Below are 26,312 nucleotides of genomic sequence, written 5' to 3' on the forward strand. Positions count from 1 at the left end.
CCGCTCCCGGCCCCGGCCCCAGCCGCGGCCTCGGCCCCGGCTCCTCCCGGCGGTGCGGGCGCGCGTGCGCGGCGGCCCCGCGCCTCCCCGGCGGCCGCGCAGGAGTTGGGACGTTCAAAATGGCCGCCGCGGCCGAGCCCGAGCTGCTGCGGGCGCCCGAGTAAGGGGGCGGCGGGGAGGCGGCGCGGCGGGGGCACGGCGGGCGGGGAGCGGGCGGCGAGAGGAGGGCGAGGAGGAGGAGGACGGGGGGAGAGGAGCGGAGGGGTTGGAGGGGGAGGGAGAGGGAGAGGAGGAGGGAGACGGCGGCCGCGCGGCGGGAGAGGGGTTGCTAGGAGGCGGCCGGCGGGGCACGGCGGCCGCGAGGAGGAGGAGGAGGAGGAGGAAGAAGTGGGGACGGGGCGAGCGGGGCCGGCACCGCGTGGCCTCCACGCCGCCCGGCCTCGGCCTCGGGGGGGGGGAGGGGGAAGGCAGGGGGGAGCCGCTTCCTCCGCGGGTTTCGAGGCCGCCCGGGGCGCCGAGCTCGGCAGCCCCGGAGGTGCCTTCCCTCCTGCCTTCCCTCCTGCCTTCCCTCCTCCTCTCCGCTCCCCGCCTCGCCGGCCCGGCCTGCCCCCGGTGCCGGGCTCCCCGGCGGTACGAAAAGTGCCTGCGCCGGTGGAAGCGGGGAAGCGATTTGTCGCCGCCAGCTCCTCCTCCTCGTCCTCGTCCTCCTCCCGCCGGCCCTCCGGCGGCCGGCTCCTCGGGGTGCCCGGCTTCCTGCGCGTGTGGCCCCACGAGGTGGTTTCCGTGCGTGGTTTGGGTTGGTTTCCGCCTTAAAAGGCGGCCCTTTGAGGATTTTTTTTCCCCTCCAGTTAATCCTGGGAGCGAGCGTCCGTGTGAAGCACATGGGCGCGAAATAAGGGCGTTCGGTGTTTTCGTAGAGAAACAAACCAAGGAAATGAGGTGGTGACTGGAGATAGGGAGCCCGGAGGTAGGAAAAATGGGCGCCACCTCCTCGCAAATCTTCATAAACTTCCTGCGGTTCTCCTCGTTGAATTTCCCTACCAGGGAGCGCGGGGCTGTAACAGGAATGTGTCCCGACCCCTCTCGTTTTGAAGCCTCTGGCCCCGAAATGTGCAGATACCTCTCTGCCTCGTCGCTTCGTGAAATCTTCTTAAAAGGTTTCTCGGCCATGTAATTGCAGCTCTGAGGTGCTTAAATGAAGTGAAAGTTTGTGCGTGTTCTCATGGCACTGTTTGAGGTAAATGGATTCCTCCGCATGAACTAACTGAAATATTTCATGCTGATGGAATTTAATAATAATTGTGTATTTGAGGGACAAATGCAAAGAAAACTGGCGGTCATATTAGCAGTCTGGTGGCCTGAGATGCTGCTCTGGGGGTGTACTCCATCTGGAGCCTCTGCTACCGGCTTGCTTTTGCAGAAAGTGAGGTGAAGTTCTTACATAACGTGGTGATACGTTTCATTAAAAAAACTTCCTTCCGGCTTTTGGTGTCACCTTATCTGGAGCAGCCTGAATAGATCAGTTTTCTGTTGCTGTTCCATAGTATTTTTACAATGTATTGGAAGGGCATCAGTGTGTTAACAGGGAGCTCTCACAGCTTCCTCTAGCCAGCTGAAAGAAGTCTTAAAAGATGCACAGTCACCTTCATACTCCCCTTGTCACATTTCTCTGCCCTTTTGCTAACTCATTGCACTGATGCTATTTGCTGCAGATTGCAAATCCAAACTGAGAAAGTTTTAAACCTAACCCTTTTTTCTTTTTTGGTGTTTTCTGTGCCTAATGTGACATTGAATGAACTCATCACACGGTTTGTCCTCTTTCTTCCAGATTTTCTGTTATCGCAATGGTGTCAAGTGGCAGGAGGGGGCAGTTAAGAGGAATACCCTTCTTTGCAGTTAGTAGTGGTAGAGGTCTAAAAGAGAGAACATAATAGTGTTCAGGCTTAAGTTTCTATTGGAAACTTCAGTATTTTTTAACTCACAGTTTGTCCCCTTGGAAAGTGAAGGAGAACATTTCAGAACAATGAAGTGTTAATGGTCTTAGCAAATTATCTCAGTGAATATCACCAAAATTTGTTTTGGTTTGTTTTCCGGTACTTAAATTTGCGCCAACTCAGGTAGGAGAGAATCCTGAACTGTGCTATTTGAACATCCTATCCTGAATTAGGAAAACACTAATCAAATTTATAGTGAGGTGCCATCCTTTAGATGTCTTAGAATATTTCTGATACATTTATGCTGTTTGATTGCTGGGCATATGACCACACTATGAACCTAGTGGAGTTCAGAGGATATCCCTACCTTTCTGTGCACATCCCACCACTGTTCCAGACCATCATGTTCAGAGAACTTATTTTCCATGAGCAAGGCTTGAGAAAGATCTGTATTTAAATGACTGAAGTGTTGGTAAATTCCAAAAGTAGTGCAGGTGGGGCAAGTTTGTGGAAAGGTTAATTTAGCTGGCACCTGTGCTGTGATTTGGCAACAGATTTCAAAAGGCAAATATCCATCTTAGCATAGCTGATAACTTAATTGATGTTCCGAAGGTATTTGCTAAACACTGTACAAGTCTATTGATAATCCAGTTTTGGCTTCTAAGGGAGATAACACAAGTGAATGCCTAACGTGTCAGGGCTGAATAATGTAACTTTTGAAGGTGTTGTACTAATTAAATTGCATATTGCTTTGACTAGCTAATTTAATTGAGTTTTTTTTTAGACACTACCATTCTTATTTTAATAACCTGCTGTATACTTATTTTCTTTTTGCCCAATGCCATCCTGCAGGTCTAAAGATAACTGCTTTTTTTCTCAGGAAGCTGATAGTCTTCTATATATGATTGGAAGGCTTTTCTGAAATTAAACTTCCTTAATTTGTCCTGTCCTTGATAGTGTTCCCTGCTTTGCAAATATAAATAGATTATAAAAACAGTTATTTATTTTCCAACAGGTGTATACATGTACAGAAAAGAATAACAAGAGAATCAGTCTGCTCTGCATGAAGTTTTGCACGATGATTTACTTAGGTGGTCAGAATCACCCCTCGGCATAAGTTTTGATCTTGGAAGCAAAACTGTGGCCTGCCATTTGAAAGTAGTTTTAAAAGGCATAGCTTGAGATAGGCACGTGAGTAGAGAGGCAAATAAGAAAGATGATGGATTGACAGGCTGCATAAATATGCAGCACTGTTGTACACTGTTAGCAGATATTGTCACTGTTGAATGTAAAACGGTAAACACTGATTTCACTTGCGTCTTTTGTTAGTGTGTTTGCCGTATCTTCCTTCTGTGGTATTTTGTTCTTGCAGTCAGCTGTCTGTTCTTGATGAATCTGCTATTATAACTTTGTTACAATGGCTGTACATTTTCAATTCTCTCCAAAGCAGGTAAATACTATAATAAAAGAGGCTAGCAAAGTAACATGAGTTGAAAGACTGCAGGGACTTGCTTGTACTGATCTGTATTTATTTTTGCAGGGCTGAGGATGCTAATGTGTCTGAGAAAAGTACAAATGAAGAAAATGGGGAAGTATCAGAGGCAGACCAACCTCAGAACAAGCACAACCGACACAAAAAAAAGAAACACAAACATCGAAGTAAACACAAGAAGCATAAACATTCTTCAGAAGAAGATAAGGACAAAAAACATAAACACAGACACAAACATAAGAAACATAAACGGAAAGAGGTAGCCGATACCTCTGACAAAGAAGATGGACCAGCTAAAAGAACTAAAATTGATTTTCTAGCTCCTCTGGAAGATTTGGAAAAACAAAGAGCATTATTGAAAGCTGAACTTGAAAATGAATTAATGGAAGGAAAAGTCCAGTCTGGTATGGGATTAATATTACAAGGTTACGAGTCAGGATCTGAAGAAGAGGGGGAAATTAATGAAAAAGTGCGGAATGGGACTAGGCCCACAACTAAGTCAAGCACCAAGGGGAAATTAGAACCTGTGGAAAATAAAGCTAGTTCCAAGAAAGGAAATAAGAGTGAATCAAAAGAAAGGACTAGGCACAGGTCTGACAAAAAGAAAAGCAAGGTAGGAGTTGATGGAATCAAAGAGAAGACAACTAGAAGCAAGTCAAAAGAAAGGAGAAAATCCAAAAGCCCTTACAAAAGAAGCAAGTCTCAAGATCAGACAAGGAAATCAAGATCTCCGATGCTTAAAAGGCGATCTCAGGAGAAAAATAGGAAGTCTAAATCTCCCCCAGAAGACAGAAATAAGGCTGATGATAAAAGTAAATCAAGAGATCGCAGAAAGTCTCCGGTTGTAAACGAAAGCAAAAGTCGAGATCGTGGCAGAAAATCCAAATCTCCAGCAGAACTCAGAAGCAAATCCAAAGATAGACGATCACGGTCCAAAGATAGGAAATCTAGGCGATCAGAGACTGACAAAGAAAAAAAGCCAATTAAATCTCCTTCTAAAGATGCTTCTTCAGGGAAAGAAAACAGGTCCCCTAGAAGACCTGGCCGAAGCCCAAAAGGAAGAAGCTTATCTCCCAAACCACGTGAAAAGTCGAGAAGAAGCAGATCCCCTCTCTTTAATGATCGTAGATCTAAACAGAGTAAATCCCCCTCTCGAACCCGGTCTCCAGGTAGAAGACTGAGGAGTAGATCAGTAGAAAGGAAAAGAAGGGAATCAGAAAGGAGGCGTCTGTCTTCTCCCAGGTAACTTGAAGATGTCATGAACCGTTGCAAAAACGCCTTGTGGGGTGAACTGTCTTCTAGTTTGGTGTTTCCCTTTTACTTTAAAAATAGCTATTAAAAGGGGAATCCGATTGTATGTTACATTACAAGTTTCCTTTGTATGTATTCAGGTTTCAAAAATATTCCCCCCAGCTGCCAGACATGCAGACTTAGTGTTGGTTGTTAAAATACTGAGTTACTTGCTGCTCACACCAGTACTGTGAACAAGTTTTATAGCTCAGGTTTGGCCTTATGTCATTCTGTTCGATCCAGATTTGAACTTCTGTTTTGGTTCTTAGTTAATAGGTCTGTTTTACGAATTCTTCAGAAGAGAGCTTTCTCTCTTCCCTCTCCTCTTAAATGTCAGTGTTGGCTGACAGTGGGTAATTAACACCACCACCACCACCCCCAAAATAGTCATACTGTCAGCACGATGTAAACAAATCTTTAGTATCAAGATGTCCTTCTTAGTTGTTTTTTCTTAAATATTTGTCACTTGTTTGCTATAGGTATGGTAGCATTACTTCATATTGATCTGCTTTAATGGTGAGACTGAGCTCGTGTATCGTTGTCATACTCTGTATACACCTAACTGAGGGAGGATAGGCTGAAATCTTTCTAGTGTACTTTTAGCATGTTTTAAAAGGTGGCTTAACCTCTGAAAAGAAGGTACCTTGAGATTTGATACAAACCATCGGGTAATCATTTCTAGCATCCCCTTCTCTGAAGCTGACGAGGCCTGGATGGTAAATTTCCAGAGAACAACAAAAATGTATACTCTTCTGAAAGATAACTCATTAAATGCAAAAACAATTCAGCGGGCAAAAGTGTTCAGCATCACTTTTGGATGCTGAATAAGTTTTAAATAACTTTAAACTTTTTAACATGGATTTTAGCTTCACACGTTCTGAGAATTAAGAAGTATGAATTCGCACCTTGGAACCACTCAGATATAACTCAGTAAATAAGCATCATGTAAGTGCGAAAGTTGTTCTGCCTCACTGAAGGCTCTACTCTAGTTTCATGTATGGGTATCTTCCACAGGCACAGTTAGCAGCTTGCTTTGACTGTGCTATTGATAAGCAGCAGTGCAGGTGCTTTGGAGAATGACCCCAGTGGTGTTAACCAGATTAAACAAGTATTGTAAGTGCTCGCGGTTTATCTGAGTGCTTCTTGGTGAATGGGCACGCAGTTAAGCTTCTTTGACGTGGTATTTGTCTGTCTTAGCATTCTACGTCTTTCAGTTTTCATTTCTAATGACAGCCGGCATTGTAGCCAGTTTGAATTAGTTGTCTAAACACTACTTCAAGTGATGCATATGTCTAGAATTGTGCTGTCAAGTTCATAGAAAAGTAACTTTGGCAACGCTGATGTGAGTAGGGGACTACTGAGAAATACTTTCTGCTGGAAGTCTCTGCAAATCATCAGGAGACACATCTGTGGGACATCTTGAGCCAACGCTCCTTTGTTGGAGTGTTAACTACCTGTAACTACCCAGGCTGCCAGAGAAATTCAGGAGCTTTGACAAATAGTTTTTTAACCACAGATTCCCAGTAACTCTATTTTTCTTGTTTGCTTCCAGTGTTCTAGTCACATAAGATGCTTAGTTCTTTGACTGAAATTGTTTTTCTTATGGATACTTTGGCAGTACAACTGCTTTGTTAATTAGGAAGCCTAGAACTGTCAGTTTATCCTCTGATTATTTTTTTTTTGGTAATACTGTTCACAAGAACATAGCCTAAATTAATCAGACTGCTCCATCATTGGAGTCTTGCAGAAACTGGCAGAACTTCTGTATGCGCTTAATTTTTTGTCTTACCATTCACTCTTACTCATCAGTTCTATACATGTGTCCATTATGCATAGCTAGGGTATTTGAACCTGATAAAACAGTTGCAAAAAATAAAAACCCATTACTGAATGGGTGGAATTAATCCTTCAGACCTGAGAGCTTTGTCCATTGATGGCATACAGCAACAGACATAATTTGTCCTGATTCAATTTAAAAGAAAATTAAAAGAAATAGAATAGCAACAGTTTATTTGAATATTTGAACGATGATACAGAAATAATTCCAAGAGTTTATGTTGCAGCCTTGTCAGAATAGTTGTCAAATACTTTTTTAGCATTCATTCTTTACAATTTTGGGTTGAAGCCTTGCTGTCAAGGAATACAATTAAGCTTTTTAATATCATTGGCTCATCAAGGATTGTTTTTCTTTCTTAAATAATAGTGCATCTATGTAGACAAGAATGAACAAGTTTTGAACAGTGCATGGTGTCAAACTTCTTTAAATTTGAGAAGGGTTAAGTGAGAATTGTAGTTTTCAGCTGCTGTACTAGAATGTGTGAAATGCTGAAATTGTCCAATTCTAGTGCCCAGTTTGAGGAAGACATAAAAGTCATTGCTGTGGAGTAGCTTTGTGCTAAATTTAAACTGTACTGTAAAGTTTCAGAGAATTCCAATAATTAGTTTTTGGGTTTTCTTTACTGCTTAAATATGGCTTCTGATAAACATGAAAACAGGCCACTATTTAAGTAAGACCCAAATACCAGCTCTGTTTTAAAACCTTTCTCAGCTTTATCATAGTAATTGAGCTTTGTTTCTAGAATTGTCCTAAACTAGACCTACATATGGGCACGTATTTCCCAGGGTGGGAAGAAACATAGAAGGAGGGCAGCCAGCTCTGCAGCATGTTTTTATCCATTTCCTGCCCTCAGAAGCCCATCTGGTGCACCCTCACCTGCAGTGAGATACTTAAAGTGAGCTTTTAGAAGGAATTGCGGGTTTGGTTTTTTCAGTTAGCTCTCAATTTTCCTACCGTTCTCTCTTTATTTTTAGAACACGGACCAGAGATGATATTTTGTCCAGACGTGAAAGATCGAAAGATATCAGTCCACCCAGTAGATGGTCTCCATCCAGAAGAAGGTCTCGGTCACCCATTAGAAGGAGGTCTCGGTCACCTCTTAGACGTAGCCGATCACCAAGAAGGCGGAGTAGGTCTCCTCGGAGGAGGTAAAGATACCATAGTTCTGTTTTGTTTCTTAAAATATGAATTAAACAACACTAACCATCTCCTATGTAAAAAAAAAAAAAAAAAAAAGATTTATGCGTTTTCAGTCCACGTTTATGTGCTAGCATAGTTGAATTAATTTTGTGCTCCAGAAATTGATTTGTTACTTGGAGTTGCTGTGTATCTTTGTTTCTTGAATCAATTTTCCTCCTTTTCTTTTAACAATCAAGAAAACAAAACCAAAAAAATAACCCTCTTACTGTTATTAGGGATAGAGGCCGAAGAAGTAGATCTCGCCTTCGAAGGAGGTCCAGGTCACGTGGTGGCCATAGACGTAGGAGTAGAAGCAAAGTTAAAGAAGACAAATTTAAAGGTAGTCTTTCTGAGGGTATGAAAGCTGAACAGGAATCTTCATCGGATGAAAAGTAAGTTTTAAGATCTAAATGAAATTTCTTATCTGAAAATAAAGATCTGCTTACATGGAGAATGAACTGATATTTGTATTTCGTGCTGTAGTTTTTGGCTTGTCACCTAAAACCTTAATCACATGTTTTAGTACTTATAATCTTGTCAAATGACTTTTGGGATGTCCTAGAGTATCAAGATCTGTTGTGTAGCGGGCAGGCCAGAGGCGATGATGTATGGTTTGGTTGCTAAATTCAACTTGATTAATATCTTGTGAAAATCATTTGGTCTGTATCTCAGCTTATTGCTTGAAAAACTGTAACAGCTGAAAGGATTGCCAGTAGCAAATTGTTTTTATACTCACTAAATATCTAATTAATCCAACTGAATAAGAATATGCATTCATAACAATCAGATCTTCAGTTAGAAGTAAAATACTGAGTCCTAGTGAGTTAACAAAAACCACCTTTTTTTCAGTAAGGAGATGTGTTAAATCCCTGTGTGCGTATTTACACCTTTGCTTTCTGAGTTAGCTGAATAGCCTTTGTTTAATATTTTATCGTGTGTTTTCTACACTAAAAACTGCATTTGATTAAAATTCAGTATGTAATCTTCTGTTTATAATGCTATATAACAAGTAATTATATCTTTATAGTCTTGAAGATTTTGATTTGGAAGAAGAAGATGAAGAAGCAGAGATAAGACAAAGAAGGCTACAGCGGCAAGCAATTGTTCAGGTATGTGGTTATATTATCACGTGGGTTCCCCCTTCATGAAAGTAGATAACGTATTTAGTTATATATGTGAATTTATTCCCATGAAGGTCTTGCTCCTTTTAAGAAGGTAGCAGTAGTGACAGGTATTATGTGATTGAGTCCCCGAAAGCGAGCTGAGGCCAGGCCAGGGGGTTGTAATTCTAAACCACAAGTTGGGTGCCTTTTTTTAAGGATGGTATTTAGTGCATGGTTAGAATGCAGTAGGCAAAATGCTTTAGCATATTTATTTATTTTTTTTTTTTTTTAAAAAAAAAAGTGATCATAATTAGTGCTGTTTAAAATAAGGCCTATGTTATAATAGTCGTATTTTGAGTTTTATGCAATGCTCATTGTAAAAATTCTTTAGAACAATGATTATTTTTTTCCTAAGGACTCTCTTTCACTCTATGTGCCAGAGTAGGTTCAGAATAAATCTGGAAGTGTTGATATTTTGTCAGGCCCAAGGAAATAGTTGATTTTCACTAAAATCAACTTTTACAGTAATAATAAAAGCCTGAAAAGACAACTTTTTTAGCCTGATTTTTTGGCTTCAGCAGTAGTGCATTGTAGCAGAATGAGTTTTCACAAGCTGTATCCAGTTCTACAAAGCTGTTGCTGTTAGAGGTAGGTGATCATGAAACTTACTTTTAGTACAAACCATTCAGAGTGAGTGTAAAAAATAATTGTGATAAACTGCGATGCTGAGATTAATAATTCTGTTTGTTTAGAAATACAAGGGCCAGACAGAAGACAGTAATATATCTGTGCCATCTGAACCAAGCAGTCCTCAAAGTAGTACGCGTAGTCGCTCAAATTCGCCAGATGACATCCTAGAAAGGGTAGCTGCTGATGTTAAAGAGTATGAACGGGAAAACGTGGACACATTTGAGGCATCAGTAAAAGCCAAGCACAACCTCATGACGGTTGAACAGAACAATGGTAAGAATCTGAAATATCACTGTATAATACTGTGTGTGAAAGCTCAGCTCTTAAGCGGAATGCTCCAAAAGAGACATCGCTTGGTTTCTTTGTATGCCTTCATAAACCATCTGCAATGTACCCTGTAGTACTTGAAAAACTGACTTTTTTTTTTTTGGTCCTTTGAAATTGGATTACTGTAAATCTTCCAAGCAGTCAAAAGTGTGTCTCTAGTTGCCGAGCAAATATTCTTGGGCTAGTTTTAGTACTCAGGTAATTGCAGCATCATGCTGTTTAACCTGCAAAAGCCTTTAGGAGATAGTTGGACAGTTAGCTTCTATTTCATATCATGTGCTAGATACATTTTGGGGAACTAAATAGGCTGTGTTCTAGTGGATGGTGCTTTGCAATAGTAAAGCTGCATTTCTCTGGGACTGGTATAAGGACAAACTGCTCTCTAGTTTGTCCTGGTGTTCCCTTGAGCAGTATGTTTTCAGATTACTCTTGTGCAGTGGAAGTAGAAGGAACCATACTAAGCACCTTCCCTTTGTTAAGCATAGAACAAGTTGAAACTGAGTCTTTTCTATGTGTACAGTCAATAATATCTTGTTCCTTTTTTGTGAGAGGTATATAATGTTTTCTAATTTTGTCCACTAAAGTATACAGAAATACAGCTGTTAACTACAGAGACTTTTTAAGATACGAGAGAGATGTATTTTTTTTTAAACTGATCAAATACACCCATGATGTCCATGATTTTTTTTATATTGGTAGGATTCTGGATCAGGGGTGGCTATAACAACAGAAGGAAACAGTGGATCATCTGTTTTTTGTCAGAGCTATTTTTGATTTATATCTTGTCCTCCTATAGAGGCATGATAGTAAGTCGCTAAGGAACGAGTTAGTAACTCATTGTAGTCCAGTGAAAATGTAAGCAACTGAAACTAAAAAGAAAACTTAAGGCAGTTGCTGGAAGGGTCTACACCTGGAAACAATGGTGTCAGCATGATGGATGAGAGTTTGTGATGCTTTCAGATATCAGTCCAGATATTTTATATGAAAGCCTGTAAGCATTATGAGAACTGGAGAATACTGAGGTAAACAGTTTTATTTTTCTCCATTGCTGAGTACCCTAAACAGAGTGTGTGTAATTCACTAGGGTCATGAAGGAATGCTATCATAATTTGTGTTACAAAATAGTTTTAAGGTTATGTGCATTCACTAATGTGTGCTTAATTTGTATTTCTTTGTTTTTATCTTGTCAACCAAGTAAAATGTCTTTGGGACTTTAAAGATGATTAAAAGGTGAGAAAGGGATAATCTTGCCCACATTAAGATTCTCTTATGTTTCTCTTTTAAACATAATTAACTTTGTCTTTAACTGTAAGCTACACAAGATCCTTTTTGACGTGGTTGAAGAAAGCACTAACCAAATAAAGGGTTTCTGGGTTTTTCAACTCTGTTTTTTAGTCAAATCCTTTGTGATTAGCAGAAACCTCTGAACTTTTATATTAAAAACATGTATTTTAATACATTTACACACAGCCCTTATCTGTAGGAATCATGTACAGTATTTATTCTTTCTTTCTGTTACGTGAGTTGCTTGAAAGCTGTCATACTTGATTTTTCAAGGAGGTGTGAATATTTTTGAGTGCTTTGAAGGACTTAACCAATCTGAGTTTTGTATTTCTATGATATAAAATGGTATTTGTTAAAATTGTTAGTAAAGCCACCTGTTTGCCACCATATTGATTTTGAGATTATAGTGTAACAATATCAAGTTAAAAATTGTATTGGTAACAGTTATAATTTTGTCATCTTTTTCATGTTGAGTAATCTAAATTTCTTTTTAAGGTTCATCTCAGAAGAAACTGCTAGCTCCTGATATGTTCACAGAATCAGATGATATGTTTGCTGCATACTTTGATGTAGGTAATTTTTGGAGACTAAATGTATATTTTTTTTCTGCTAGATTTTTGTTGAAGAGTTGCTGTTGCTTGAGGTTTGTGGGAATGCTGATTTGTACAAGCTTGTGTAACTGAGTGGATAATGTGTTCTTTTGATCAGCTGAGGCAGACAAAGTGGTTGTTCGTTAATATTTCAGTGGAAAAAAAACCTGCTGAAATTAAGAGGATTTTTGCCAGAGTAAACAGTTAGGGATATCATCTGCTGTTTAAATGCGACCTATGATTGCACGCAGTAACAAACTTATACGTTACTCTTTTATGTTTATGTTAGCATGCTGCACTGTTCTTTCTTCAGGGAAGTGTACTTTCTGCAGAGATTTGCGTATGGTTAATTAAAAAGTGTCTGTGTGGTGTGTTTTGATTTGCTAATGATGCTGTGTTGGAGTAATGTGGTGGCTTGTTCTTGGATGAAGAGTTGCATTTCCTGTTTTTACTTTTTGCACTATTCCAGCAGCTTTTCTGTAAATGTGGTGAAGTGGCATGCAAATCTTGCCAGTCCAGTGAATAGTTTTGATACTAGTTGTTGCTGATATGCAACAACTTGAAATAAGTACAGGTAACAACTTATTTTCTTAACTCAAATTCTCCAGTTAAACTTGTCTTATGGCAGACATAATCTAATAGTTTTGACAGTATTGGTATTGGTGATAAAAGGCTGCCTTGGTGTCATTATAATACACAAAAATTCGAAACACTTTTAACCTGGAAAAAGATAAATACTTAACAATGGAGGTTTTTTCTTTTAAAAACCTCAAAATTGCAAGTAGGGATTTAAATAGCTTGGAAGTAATCAGTTCCCCCCTCTAAAAAACTGTTGTGCAAATGAAGATGTTCTTTACTACCCATAGATATGGATTTGTGATAATATATTGCCAAATCTGTTAAAAGATGTAAAGAGCAATTGTAATAATTGTATGATTGTATGTATGGATTATGTATGATAGTATGGATTTCGTGAAGTGGCACTGAATGAACAGAAATTCAAGGCTTAAACTATGACAATTACCCCTCAAATTACTAAACTTTACTACAAACATATTGTATGCAGTCTTACTCAGATGATCCAAAATGTGTTTTCTAATTTGACTTGTGTAGAATCCTTGTAGGTAATAGTTGAAACTTGGCCCGTTTCTCATCTTTAATAATAGTTCTGTTGGTTGTCCCCACCCCCTTCCCTTGCAACAGTCTTCAAATACTTGTATTTAAATAGCCTTTTGTGTTCAGTAGTTTCTCTCTCCTACAAGGTGTGTTTGTGGTGTGGGGAAGAGCATTGTTTCAGTAGGAAAAAAGTGCCTAATCACATGGCCCTGGTTTGTATTAGTAAAACATTAAGGAAAAATATATGGCTGGAGCATGCAATCACAGCTGTTAATTTTGTTCTTTCTGTTTCAGAGTGCTCGTCTAAGGGCAGCTGGGTTTGGAAAAGACTTCAAAGAAAACCCAAATCTCAGGGATAACTGGACTGATGCAGAAGGCTATTATCGTAAGTTTCATTTGTTGATTTCCACCTATAGCTAAAAGAAGGACGCAAAATGGAAAAGATCCTCACATAAAAGTACTGAAACATTCTAATGTAAATGTTCTGCTCTGCCTTCACTGAGTGTGGCATGCCCACAGTAGTTTTCTGGTCTTGCAAACTTGTGTAGAATAAAGTTACTCGTACATTAAAAAAAAAAATCAGTCAGAGTGAAACTAAAACCTGTCATAGACATGAGATCACCCTCACAAAGGAAAGGGGTGCTTGCCAGGATCTGAAATGAAGAGAACTAGCATCCAAGAGACTACAGATAACAGTTCTGGTAGTTGTCATCTGAAGCTCAAAATTGAGATAATTAAGTGAGCATATTTCACTTCACTAGTCAGTATTAAAGTGCAAAGTGTGAAGGCCAAAATATTCATGTAATGGATTAAATAAGTGTGCAGGTTTTAACCTCGGGAATTAAAATATTCCAGACTTTGAAGCAGTTTCTCTGTACTTTCCACAAAGCTAGGTGATTTAAATTTCCTAACATACACTGTTTTATAATTGTACCATTTTTTCCTCTTTCTGAAGTATACAGAGTAATTTATTTTTCATAAAATGTTTTACGATGCATGGCGCTCATAACTCTTACTTTAAATTACTTGATTTTATCCTTCAGGTGTTAATATAGGTGAAGTTCTAGATAAACGTTACAATGTCTATGGTTACACTGGTCAGGGAGTCTTCAGTAATGTAGTACGAGCCAGGGATATGGCAAGAGCAAACCAAGAAGTAGCGGTTAAAATCATCAGGAACAATGAACTTATGTAAGTACTGTTTTTGTTTAATAATACAGTAATAAAGCATGAGACTGCTGGAAGTTTTTCCTGATGTGATTTGAATCTTCCTTTGTTTCAAGTGAAGTAACAGATTACAGCTGTGATTCCAGCCTATTCTGCTAATATGAGCCATGTAATTGGAAGCGCTGGAGGACTGTATATCTGCACTTTACAGCTGTCACAGGAGCAGGGTACTTGCATTTTCATCAGGCACTTTCTCGTTTGTAAAGCTGCAGGGTATGGTGGCAAGAAACAATCTTATAGTTGTTTACGCGGTCTGCCCAGCCCTAAGATTTCTGAGATGGGAGTCATGGACTGTAAAACGTTGCTTTGATGGACCATTTGGCAAACTGTGGGTTGGATACTAATCAGTCATTTCTAACTTACAAAAAGACCTCTAAATTAATTATCTTTGCATATTCTTTGTATGTGCATGCATATAAGATAAGACAGTGATGGGACACTGCCTCTAGGACAAAAATTACTGGAGATCTTTTAGAATGAGTGAACATTAACTAAGGTGATGTTGTATTAAACTGCATTATGTTATATGACGATGTCTCTAAGAGTCATTTCAGCATCTGCTACAGTATTGTTGCGGTCATGTGTTATGTCTTCTTCCATTATGGGCAACTTAAATGAAAATCTTGTCCACTTTTTATGCATTTTATGTTGGAAGCTTTAAAAGTTGTCCTGCTGCCTGTGTAACTGGGCTATTTTGAGCTATATGAATACTATCTAGAAATATTTAAGAAAAAAGGTAATAAGCTATTTGGTATGTTACCGTAATTCGGTTTGTGTATGTACTTGACTGTAGTCAGTTTAGTTTAAAACTTTTTAAATAGTGTATGTGGTTAAGTAGTTTTTGTTTGAAATAGTGTCATATTACGGGATGCAACCAGGAGGGTGGAAGAAAGGATAAGCAGGTTAAAGTCACGGGTGATCAAAGAATTAAATGGGTAGACAATGACAGTAAACCACTGTGCTGTTGTTTCTAAGCGGCGCTACATTATTTAATCACAAGACACTTCTCGTAGACTGACAATTAAAACAATGCAAGTAAATCTCTAGATTAAGCAAGGTACTAGAATCTCATTTTGTTTTCTACTTCTGCTTCTTTGTTTCCAGGCAAAAAACTGGCCTAAAAGAACTGGAATTTTTGAAGAAGCTCAATGATGCAGATCCTGATGACAAGTTTCATTGTCTAAGATTGTTCAGGCATTTCTACCACAAACAACATCTCTGTCTGGTATTTGAGCCACTGAGGTAAGGTGACAAATGGATGGGGTTCTCTGTAAAAAGTGAGGTAGTACTACGTGATCTTTAACTTGGCTATTGTTTTAATTTTGACACCTTGTTCTATTGTCAACATTCAAGAACACTAAGAACTTAAGCCGGAGGCACACATCCACGGTCTGCTGAACTAGTACAGGTTTACATAGTGTCACTGTGAACTTTATGCCTGGTCAATATTTGAAACGAATGCATTATTAAAGATGGTTCATCTCACCAGTGCTCCTCTTAACTGTTTTTTAGTCAATTTTTTCTTAGCTTTCATAATTCTTTACAAATTTGGGTTGAATATGCATTACTGGAGAGGTTGAGTATATGTATGTTCTATGAAGAATGCATATACAACAACCCAACAAAGAAAATAAGTGGTTTGCGTGCTCACTTTTTCTTCAAATAATTAGGCTGCTTAGACAGGTTGATTGTAGACACTTTTTTTTCTTAGAGATGCAGTAGTTACCTTAGTTCCTGTTCCTACGTAGATGTTGTTTGTATCCACTTTATTTGTATCCACTGTTTTCGCTGTATGTCATGCTTTAATTCTTGCCACACATATTTGAGGTGAAGATAAGTCATTTGCTGAAGCAATAATAAGTTTTATGAAATGTCTACTTGTTTTCATTAATAAGCCATGTAACAAATTACTTTCTTGTGCTGTGCTATTTCCTTGTAGCACACTTGTAAAGTGTTTCTATCCAGTGATGGTTTTGTCCAGGAATCATGTAGTCTTTTTAGTTGCTGTTCATCCTCAAAACACTGCCTCATCAACTTCTGTCTTTGACATATTTTCTTTTTCATTAATTTCTCAAGAAACTTGGTACAGGGGCAGTACATACCGTTAAGAAAATGATGTTCATGTGCAAAGAAATCCTCTCAAATTAATCTGGATTAAAAATACATACTGAAGTGATGTCAGTCCAGTCTACTAAGTAATTATGCAGTAGAAATTAAACAGTATAGGATAGATCTGATTGATCAGCATCTATTTATTGCTGTATGAAATAGTGAGGTATCTATCTGAAGTTGAATGCAACTTTTCCCCAGAAATGTCTAAACTTAACTATTTTTTTCATGTTCATCTTAGATTTTGAAGGCAAGTATGTTTTCCCTTGCTAAGTTCTTTACTGTTCTTTCTCTTTCTTACAATAGTATGAATTTACGAGAGGTGTTGAAAAAGTATGGGAAAGATGTTGGTCTCCATATTAAAGCTGTGCGTTCCTACAGCCAACAGTTGTTCCTGGCTTTAAAACTTCTTAAAAGATGCAATATTCTACATGCAGATATTAAACCAGATAATATTTTGGTAAGTAATAAGTAATCAAAACCTATTTTGCACAGGCAGTCTACAGTGTAAAATCAAGATGTGAAATGAATACCATTCTGTTCATTTGGGTTAAGTAAAAATTTACTTCACCAGAAAAGGTTAAGAAAACCTTTTGAAATAAAATGTCATGTTTTGAAATGAAATGCTATCATGGTATAAATAAGTTAGTCAGAAGTATAATGCAGCATCTCAATAACATCTTTCATACAGTCTTTCTCAAACTAACCTGCATCCACTTCTATCTTTTTAGAAAGTAGATCTTCCAAAGACAGTATCCTTTCTTAGGAAAAATCTTGTGACTTCATTCATCAGTAGTTAAGTGTTCTTGCTTTCTGCAAAATGGAAATAATTTGGTTAAGCTTGGAAGTAGGTTCTTCTGTTCACGTGAATGAGATGATTGGGAAAAGTGATTTGTCCTCTTCTTTTTTTCCTATTAAACATTGTGGTTAGCAGTGTAATAGCTACATCAGAAGAATCAAGTGTGACTTTAGTTTTCTTGTTGTTCACCCATGTGACAAACACAGAATTTTATTTAAAGTGGTCGGTTCTTGCCATCTCTGCAGTAAAATTTACTGGTTGAGCATGAGATATGTGAACAGCTCTCTGTTTTGTGAATGGTACTCTGGATACCGGAGGTGGAAGTCTAAACTGTTAAAATGGGATTATCCAGAATGAAATCCATATTTTTCCATACTTTATAGAGAATGGGATGACTGCATGTCATTGATGGCCTCCTGATACCTTACTGAGTGTCTTTAGTCATGTCCAGAAAGCTTTTTTTTATCACCAGCTGTGAAATGATGTTTAACAGATTTAAATATTAATATAGTGGCTGACTTGACCAAGTAGATACTTGAATGTGATGATTAGGCAGGAAGGAATATGACTGGATTTGTTTTAATAATTTGAAGTCTGTCCATTATTACTGAAGACGGTAGTGCTTATCTGAATAATATGCTGGCCTTGACAATTTTACATATAAAAATTGTTTCCTACTACTACATGTTCAATTTATACGGGGTTCTCTCTGTCTCCAGAAAATTTCTGCATTCTGTTCTGAAGTGTACTATTTTTCATTTCATTGCAATTATATTTATATTAGGAAGTTCTAATACTCCTTTGTCATAGCTTAATTAGGAATCTGAGAGGGAAAAAGGGATTTCCATTGTGTACACTGCTATCTCAAAACTAAACCTTTGATACCCAGAAGACTTGCTTTCATGTAGATAATAAAACCATTGGTTCACCTTAAATAAGGTGACCCAAATAAATAGTCTATTTCTTATTATTTAAACTCCAATATGGAGTTACCTGGAAAAAATTTTTATATATATATATATTTATAATATATGTATCAAGTGATTTGCTCACTAATAACTACAAATTTTAGAAAGATGTTTCTCATGTAACCAGTTTAATGTGCATGTTACATTCACTAGGGATAGGGTGGTGCAGTTAAGCACATTTGGTTTTTTTAATGGCTCTTGGTTGCCCTTCACGTGGCATATGTGGTCTCAAGTCGCACCGCAGAAGTGGCTCACTTACCTCCTTAGTGATTGACGTGCCTTTGCATCCTGGACTGATCTTGAGTAGGATATTGTCTACCTGTTCAGAAGATGCTAACTTTAATTCTCTAGGGACATAAATAGCATTTAGAGGATGCTTGAGGGATTACCTTTTCAAATAACTTTTGTACCAGTTCAGATGAAGCAAAGCGAAGCTGGTGCCATAATACCATGGAAGAGTTGTCAGGGCACTGTGGCAAATGGTGTACCATATTTAATAACTATTTAGAAAGTACTGTGATAACTGTATGCGGGATTTTATTGTTCTTTGCATTATTTCTCAAACAGATTCTAATGTAAATGATGTTCACTCAGTAATCCTTCGCATGCTGTTCAGTGAGTGTCATGCCATGATTGTCCAAAGCTATGAGAGTTTATTTCTGACTTTCTCAGCAGATGTCACTATGAGTGTGTTCTGTGCAGAAGTCTTAAAGCAAGCAGACAAAAAAAAAAAGCTTGGGCATATTTTCTGTTTAGTTTCTGATCATTTTACAGATGGAAGCTGCTAAGTAATGTGTAAATACACACTATCCATGCAGAAATAAGTAACATTGAAAAAAGTGACATGGTAGGAGCAAAAAGTATGTGAAACTGACCTTTTCCACGCTTCTTAGGAACTGAAGACATTAACTGTCACTTTCAGTTTAAGAACGTTTGGTTTCCTTAGAATACAGAGAAGATTGAAATATGGGAAGAAATTGCAACTTAAAGGCTGAATATTTTTCTTGTCTCTGACTTAAAAGTATTGTTACTTTCACAGTGCTGTTGCCAATTTTGTCTACAACTATTGCTGATGTGTATTTATGTTTAACTTTTTAGGTCAATGAGTCGAAAACAATATTAAAGCTTTGTGATTTTGGATCAGCTTCACATGTTGCAGATAATGATATCACACCATATCTAGTTAGTAGATTTTACCGAGCTCCCGAAATCAGTAAGTAGTATTTTGGATTGGCTATGCTTATTTTAAGCATTAGTAGTATGTATCAGTAGTAGTAAATGAGAATTTGACTTGAGTTTACTTTCTGCTTGGTCTAAGCAAAGCATCACTCTGGAAATAGGATGGCAGTCAAAAAATTCAGACTTGAAAGCATGTGTGACTCTTCATATGTGTTGGTGGTCAGCTCAGTGAGGACAGGGAGAAATCATTTCTGATTTGTTATAGTTTTGTTTTAATTCAGAGGTATTTTTCTGTCTTACTGGTTTCTGACTGACTAAAGGTGTAGTGATTAGTTTGGGTGTAAGGTAAAGGCCTGTCTTTTTAAAATTTGGATGCTTAGTGAAAAGGCTTGCATCCTTCATTTACTATATTCTTATTCCTAAGAGGAGGAGCACCAATATAGTTTCCAAATCAGATTTTATCTGTCTGCTATTATGTCCTTAAAGCTGCTTTTAAGGAATTAACTTGTATTGCTCTGTTTCAGTTATAGGAAAAATCTATGACTATGGTATAGATATGTGGTCTGTAGGCTGCACATTGTATGAACTATATACAGGAAAAATACTCTTTCCTGGCAAAACCAATAACCATATGTTGAAACTAGCCATGGATCTCAAAGGAAAGATGCCAAACAAGGTATGAAAAATAAGTATGACTTTTAATATCTGAAACTGATGTTATGAACAGCAGAACGTAATTTCTATTTCCTGCCTGAATTCTGCTTCTTATCATATACATCTTCTCTTAACAGCAAGTAAATATCAGACATCCTCTGACTATATAATTTATATTGATTTAAAATCTTAAGAAGTGAAAGTATACAGCTTCTTTTTCCTAGACTAAGTATAAAGTGAAAACAGAAAACTTCTAAGCACTGACCTGAAAAAGATACGTAAGTCAATGGAAGATGCTCTCTCCTTTTGCAACTGGCTTGAACTGTGTTTTTTTTTTAATTCAGTCTAGTTATTTCTCACTATCATTTTGCTATATATTTCAGAAATACTAAATTATTCATGTTGCAATCAGTTGGTAGGTGTTGATGCTGATTGTGGAATTGATACAGCGTAGTTATCTTACCTAAAGCTCTTGCTTTTCCCTAATTTTACAGATGATTCGAAAAGGTGTGTTCAAAGATCAGCACTTTGACCAAAATCTCAACTTTATGTATATAGAAGTAGATAAAGTGACGGAAAGGGTAAGTAACGTGTCCATTATTTCAAACGTACCTTGATACCTAAAAGTAATATTTTGTAAACTATCAAAATGTCCTCTTGCAGCAGTGTGTACAAGTTACATAATTGTAAACTGGTAGAAGTTTCCTGTGATTCAATAACATGTTTTAAGATAAATATTTGGAGGTCAAGAAGGAGCAGAATACCCTCATTGGGTCAATACTGGGTCCAGTCCTGTTCAGCTTCTTCGTTAATGGTCTGGATAATGAGGTAGAGTGTACCCTCAGCAAATTCACAGATGGCACAAAACCACAGGGAGTGGCTGATACCCCAGAGGGCCACGCAGCCATCCAGAGGGACATCAGCAGGCTGGAGAGATGGGCTGGCAAGAACCTCATGAGGCTCAGCGAAATCCTGCACCTGGGGAGGAACAACCCCAGGCACCAGTACATGCTGGAGGCCATCCAGTTGGAAAGCAGGTCTGTAGAAAAGGACTAGGAGTACTGCTGGATGCAAAGCTGAACTTGTCAGCAATGTGCCCTTGCCAGTAAGAAAGCTAACATATTCTTGGCTGCATTAGGCAGAGTATCACCAGCATGTCAAGAGAGGTGAGTGATCCTTTAGCTCTTCTCAGCATTGGTGAGGCTGTGCCTGAAGTACTGTGTCCAGTCCTGGGACCTCCAGTACAAGAGAGACCTGGACATGCTGGAAAATGTCTAGCATAGGGACACAAAGATGTTCAAAGGACTGGAGCAACTTTCCTGTGAGGAAAGGTCGCGAGAACTGGAATTATTGAGCCTGGAGAAGAGGAGGCTCAGGGGTGTGGCATGGAATCTTATCAATGCATATAAATACCTAAAGAGAGGGTACAATGAAGATGGAGCCAGGTTCTGTTCAGTGGTCTCCAGTGCCAGGGCAAGAGGCTATGGGCACAAACTGGAACACCAGAGGTTCTCTCTGAACATCAGGAAGCACTTCTCTACTGTGCAGGTGTCGGAGCACTGGCACAGGTTGCCCCAAGAGGTTGTGGAGTTCTTTTCTTGGAGATCCTCAAAAGCTGTCTGGATGTGGTCCTGGGCAACCTGCTATAGATGGCCCTGCTTGAGCAGGAAGGTTGGACCAGGTGACCTCCAGGTGTCCCTTCCAACCTCAATTATTGTGTGTTTCTGTGAAACCAGAGTTTAATCTTTGTAGGTAAAAAGGCTGTCTCCACATAACCTAAGCTTTAATTGCTAAATAAAAGAAATTCTGCCTTCATTTCAGGGAAGGGTGTCAAACTTCAGTGTAACATGACTGTTGCACAGAAAGTAGCAGTGGCCTCCTGCAATTCTAACACACTGTTTATTAAGAACTGCAGAATTAGAGGTCAGACACTTCATTCCCAAGTGGAATCTTCACGTTCTCTGTCAACAGGGATATTAGGTTCTTGTATGTACCCGCTGCTGGCAAAAGATGCAGTCTGGCCTACCCCAGTGACTTTATTTCCACTTTTCCTTTGCCAGCCATGAATGCTTATGATGCCATGTGATGATGATGAAGGGTGTTGCTGATGAGAGATAAGATAAGCAGCAACTGTTTTTGCAGGGTTAAGTTGTGTAAAAGGTATGGGGGGGGTTTGCGTATTACATCTTTTCTACAAGGTTGCCACTTTTGTGTTTGTAGGAGAAAGTTACTGTAATGAGCACCATTAATCCAACCAAGGACCTGTTAGCAGACTTGATTGGGTGCCAGCGACTCCCTGAAGACCAGCGCAAAAAAGTACACCAGCTAAAGGACTTGTTGGACCAGATTCTAATGTTAGATCCAGCTAAACGGATTAGCATCAACCAGGCTCTGCAGCACGCCTTCATCCAGGAGAAAATTTAAACCAGATGAAGAAGTTCAAAGGGTTTGAGTAATTAAGATACAAAGACTGAAGAAATTTCACAACAGTTATTAATGTATATAAACATAAATATTTCCCCTGCAAAGTTGAGGAAGAAAAGATACATTTGAATTAACATCAAGGCTGATATTTCTTTTAGAAATGTTAGAGTAATTTTGTTTTTGTGTCTTATGTGAAAATTTTCACTGTAGAACTGTTTTAATTGCCAAGACTGCACAGAAGTACAATGCTAATGTATATGGTTGCAGTTCGTATATATTATAAAAAAGAAAAAAGCATCTGTTTAAAAAAAAGCAGTAATACTGGGTGGTTGATTTGTTTTTAGCAGACTTGGCTTCATTTTTGTCTTTAAAAAATGGCCAGCATAAATGCTGTTTATATTCACATTTTCCTAGGTGTGTGTGTGCAGGCCACAGCAGCATGCCCTTGGTGTAGTCAGTGCCGAAGGGGGTCTGTTCCTTCTTGAGCCTGCCCGCAGGGATGGTCTCCTCTTTTAAAGCAGGTTGTGTACAACTTTCAGTACACTGAAGGTAAGCTAACCCATCAACATCACTGGTGTTTAAGCTGTTATTTTACTGGAACAACTGACAAATGAGAGACAATAGCATTGTGGCAGAATTCCCTGCATGTTTGATAAATGATCTTGTTTTATTTTCTGGCATTGCAACCGTGGCATAGTTACAACTTCCGTTCTGTTCATCACATTTAAAATTTTGAGAGTGCGCACTTGATGGATAGAGCGCCTTCAGTGTACTGTTTCTTATTACTTTAATTTTTTTAATCAACTTGCTATAGACTTTGTATACATTTTGTTAAATACAGTTCACTATGACATAGAGCCAATACTTACGGAAGAGTTTTCATTTAGTAATTACATACGTTGGGATCTCATTCAAAAGACCTTATATCTAAAGGATAGATAGACAACATAATGAAACTTTTTAACTATTTGTATGTCATTTTGAAAGTGTACTGCTTTATGCTAAAAGTGTTTCATTTGTTCATTGTTTTCATTATTTGTGATCATGTTGTCTTTCAATACAGGCATAAACCTTCCACTCTTGAACAAAGCAGCTGCTTTTTAAAAGCGGTAATTGCTTCTTTACCTTTTATTTCTTTTGTAAATGAAGCTTTTCTTTAAGAAATGTGACTTTAAAGTGTTGTCTCTTGCATAAAACAGTTGACACTTACTTATTGTAAAGTGAAGATTGTTCTGCTGCATGTAAAGTGGACCATGCAGATTTCTGTATGTTTTCAGTATGCATCATTAGATAATAAAGTCTTTTGTGAACAAGGCATTTGTAGCCATTTTTAAAAGAATCTGTCTTCAGTGATGGTAAATCAGGTAATTTGTAAGAACCACCCCTGCATTTTCAATTAAACCTTTAATTAAAGGGACTAGTAAAAATTATGATCTTTGGAAGAGCTATAGGCTATATTAATTAGATATATAATTATCACTGCTTAAACAAAAAGAAAGCAAAAACCCCTACAGATACTGTCTGTCTGCTTTCATTGTAATGAAATTATTCCTGTAGGACGTGGGATTAAATTCAGGTTTTAACTAATGTTTGTGCTGTTTTTCTCACTTTTCCTTTTGATGGTGCTGAAAGAGAAAAAGGAAAGCGAGTCACAGGCCACTCAACGCCTACTCCATGGGGTCTGATTTGCTGAGACACCAACTTCACCTTCCTAACAAGGTTATTTCTGACAGCATGTGTAGATAAACATTTAGCAACAAGTTAAAAACAGCTTGAAACATTTGAGTTGGTTATACAACAGGAGGAAAACAGAATCAAACTTCTCAGGTCCTTACTGCTGTTTTAATGTTCTGCTCTACAAAATTAAGAGGTTCCTCTTTACGTTTTTATTAATATATTCTGAAAAGGTGTGATAAACCCACTGGTTTCACATATTTTATTATAATTCTTTGCATTAAGAAAGTTTTTTTTTTTTTTTAATCCATCTAGGTATATAGTGACAAAAATTATGCACTCAGTGCACGCAGGAATGGAAAATGAGGCAAAGCAGTCATTCTGCTGGTGGGGAATACCCCACCAAGGAGATGTAATGAACTAACTACAAAAGCAGGCAGGAGATGGGTGGTTTTGTTTGCCTATTTGGAACCTTCAACCTGTCTCAATTTTTTATTGTAAAATTCTTTATAAAAAATAATCAGACTTTATTTCCACATATTAAGGTATCTCGTACGTACCAGAAATAAATTCAGCTTTCACACTTAATGAAGTACTAGTTAAATGCAGAAAGTAACTTGCGCTTCCACAACATAGGCAGCACTTCTCAGGGCAGTTTTACACAGGTAGTAAAAGCTTATTCTTTCTGTTGCTTTGTAATTTATTCTTAAAATAGGATTATAAAACAAATGAGTTGGTGATGCAAAAAGCAGTAGAAAAGATGCACCTTAATGCCTACAGAACTGTTTTAAGCTACTCTAGAGAAGCATAAAGTTGCTCGTTCACTTGTTCTTTGTGTTGTAGGTGCAGCTCAAAAGAAGATGATGACTACCAGAAGACATGAACAAAGGTTTCTGTCCTATAAAAGATATGAAAAATACTCTTCATATAGTTCTGTCCTAATCTTTTGGTTTCCAGCATTCCCATTAGAATTGATTAACACTGCTGCAGTATTGATAATTCCTGAAGCGTACTTACTGTGCTTATTTTGTTTCTGGTTGAAGAGATTTGTAATTGTGATTAAATGGTGGGAAATAAGTATGACTGTTTAATGCAAATTTCTTAATGATAGAAAAATCGCTATAAAACCTGTCATTTAGGAAAGTCTGCCATTTGCTTTTAGCTAGTGAATAGTTGAGCAGATGATGTGCCTTTTTCTCTAGCTTCAGCAGGTTCATTAATTCTGTCAAGCTGTATTGCTGATACAGAGATTAGCTGACAGGAATTATTCAAAACAAGTGGATTTCAGTCCTTCATCCAATATCAGTTTCAGGCATTTATGTTGACAACAGCAGAAAACCTTAATTCTAACTTCTAAAGCCTTCAGAATCAAAAACTTCATGACAAGGTTAAGGAACCTCTTCAGTTTTAGGCAACACCTGTCCTTGTAGCTTCTGATCTTTGAGGACAGCAGAGAAGCTGCTGATGGCCACAGCAGTCAACTGAATTCCAGTGGCTACAGCTTCATACAAACAGAACAGTTAGGCAACAAGGCTTTCTTGTTGAACTATTTTTCAGCGGATCTAATAAGGGAGGATAACTTATCTTTTCCTCCTGTATGTGAAGATAGAACTTGTATCTTTACCTGAGGTCCTACCTACTGAAAGTCTGGTTAAATCTACTGTGCTAATGTCTGTTCACTTTTCCCTCATTAAAATACGTGAAGTCCCTTGTTGCCATATGATTAGTTTACCACGCATCTAGAGAAAAACAAAATACTAGTTTTTTGTACTTAAAGTGATCTAACTCAGATTCCTCAGGAGATGAAATGCCCTGTCTTTTCTTTTGTGCTGCAACAAATTCAATATGCAGTTAGATTGTCTTTTTATTACCATGGTATATACTACTCTAAATAAGAAGTTAAAATCTGTTTAAGAGCCTTTGATAGATAGAATATAATATTCTGTAAAATATTTTAATAATACTTTATCTCCATACATAGGGTGAGTGGCATTAAACCTCTGAAGAACCTTTATATGTATAATGACCCGTATAAAGAAGGCAGACCAGTTTGTGAGACCACTGGAGATAGAGCAATCTTCTACAGTATGTGTCAGATTGTAACGCTGCGTGGAGAATGCTGAGAAGTGGCAATTGCTTGAAGTTAATAAAATATGCTTAGAACTTACTTGGATCGGATCTTTTCTGTTGTGTTCACTTGCAAAACTTCTAAATACATGAACAATTTTGAAATGTATTAAAAACATTTTTTTTGGAATGGGTTTGTCTGCTTTAGGCATGAGAGATAGTAAAAGCTTGGGGGATGGCGTGACGGCTTTTTTTTGTGGAGGGAATGAACGTAGTGTTGATAGAGATGACTGCTCAGCTGCTTGGTTGATGATATAGCTGGCATCTATAAACAGAGGCTGTCATGTCATCTTCACATCACTAGTTACA

General features: G+C 38.2%; 1 protein-coding gene across 2 annotated transcripts; it reads left to right on the forward strand.

Moving 5' to 3' along the window:
* The first annotated feature begins 15 nt into the window (after positions 1-15).
* Positions 16-26,043, forward strand: PRPF4B (pre-mRNA processing factor 4B). Of its 2 annotated transcripts, XR_004748144.1 has the most exons (19): positions 16-160; positions 3,475-4,668; positions 7,528-7,701; positions 7,969-8,124; positions 8,760-8,841; positions 9,588-9,798; positions 11,632-11,705; positions 13,137-13,227; positions 13,886-14,033; positions 15,174-15,311; positions 16,485-16,638; positions 19,044-19,158; positions 19,649-19,800; positions 20,273-20,359; positions 21,999-22,751; positions 23,266-23,311; positions 23,835-23,921; positions 24,720-24,765; positions 25,858-26,043. XR_004748144.1 is itself a non-coding variant. In XM_035317334.1 (15 exons), the coding sequence occupies exons 1-15, from the start codon at positions 120-122 to the stop codon at positions 22,200-22,202; spliced, it is 3,021 nt and encodes a 1,006-aa protein (XP_035173225.1). In that variant the 5' UTR covers positions 16-119; the 3' UTR covers positions 22,203-23,517. The 2 variants fall into 2 exon arrangements, 1 of the variants encoding a protein (XP_035173225.1); XM_035317334.1 differs by lacking the exons at positions 23,835-23,921; positions 24,720-24,765; positions 25,858-26,043 and having other exon boundaries at positions 21,999-23,517.
* The last annotated feature ends 269 nt before the right edge of the window (positions 26,044-26,312 follow it).

The sequence above is a fragment of the Oxyura jamaicensis genome, chromosome 2, assembly GCF_011077185.1.
Source record: "Oxyura jamaicensis isolate SHBP4307 breed ruddy duck chromosome 2, BPBGC_Ojam_1.0, whole genome shotgun sequence".
Classification (NCBI taxonomy): Eukaryota; Metazoa; Chordata; class Aves; order Anseriformes; family Anatidae; genus Oxyura; species Oxyura jamaicensis.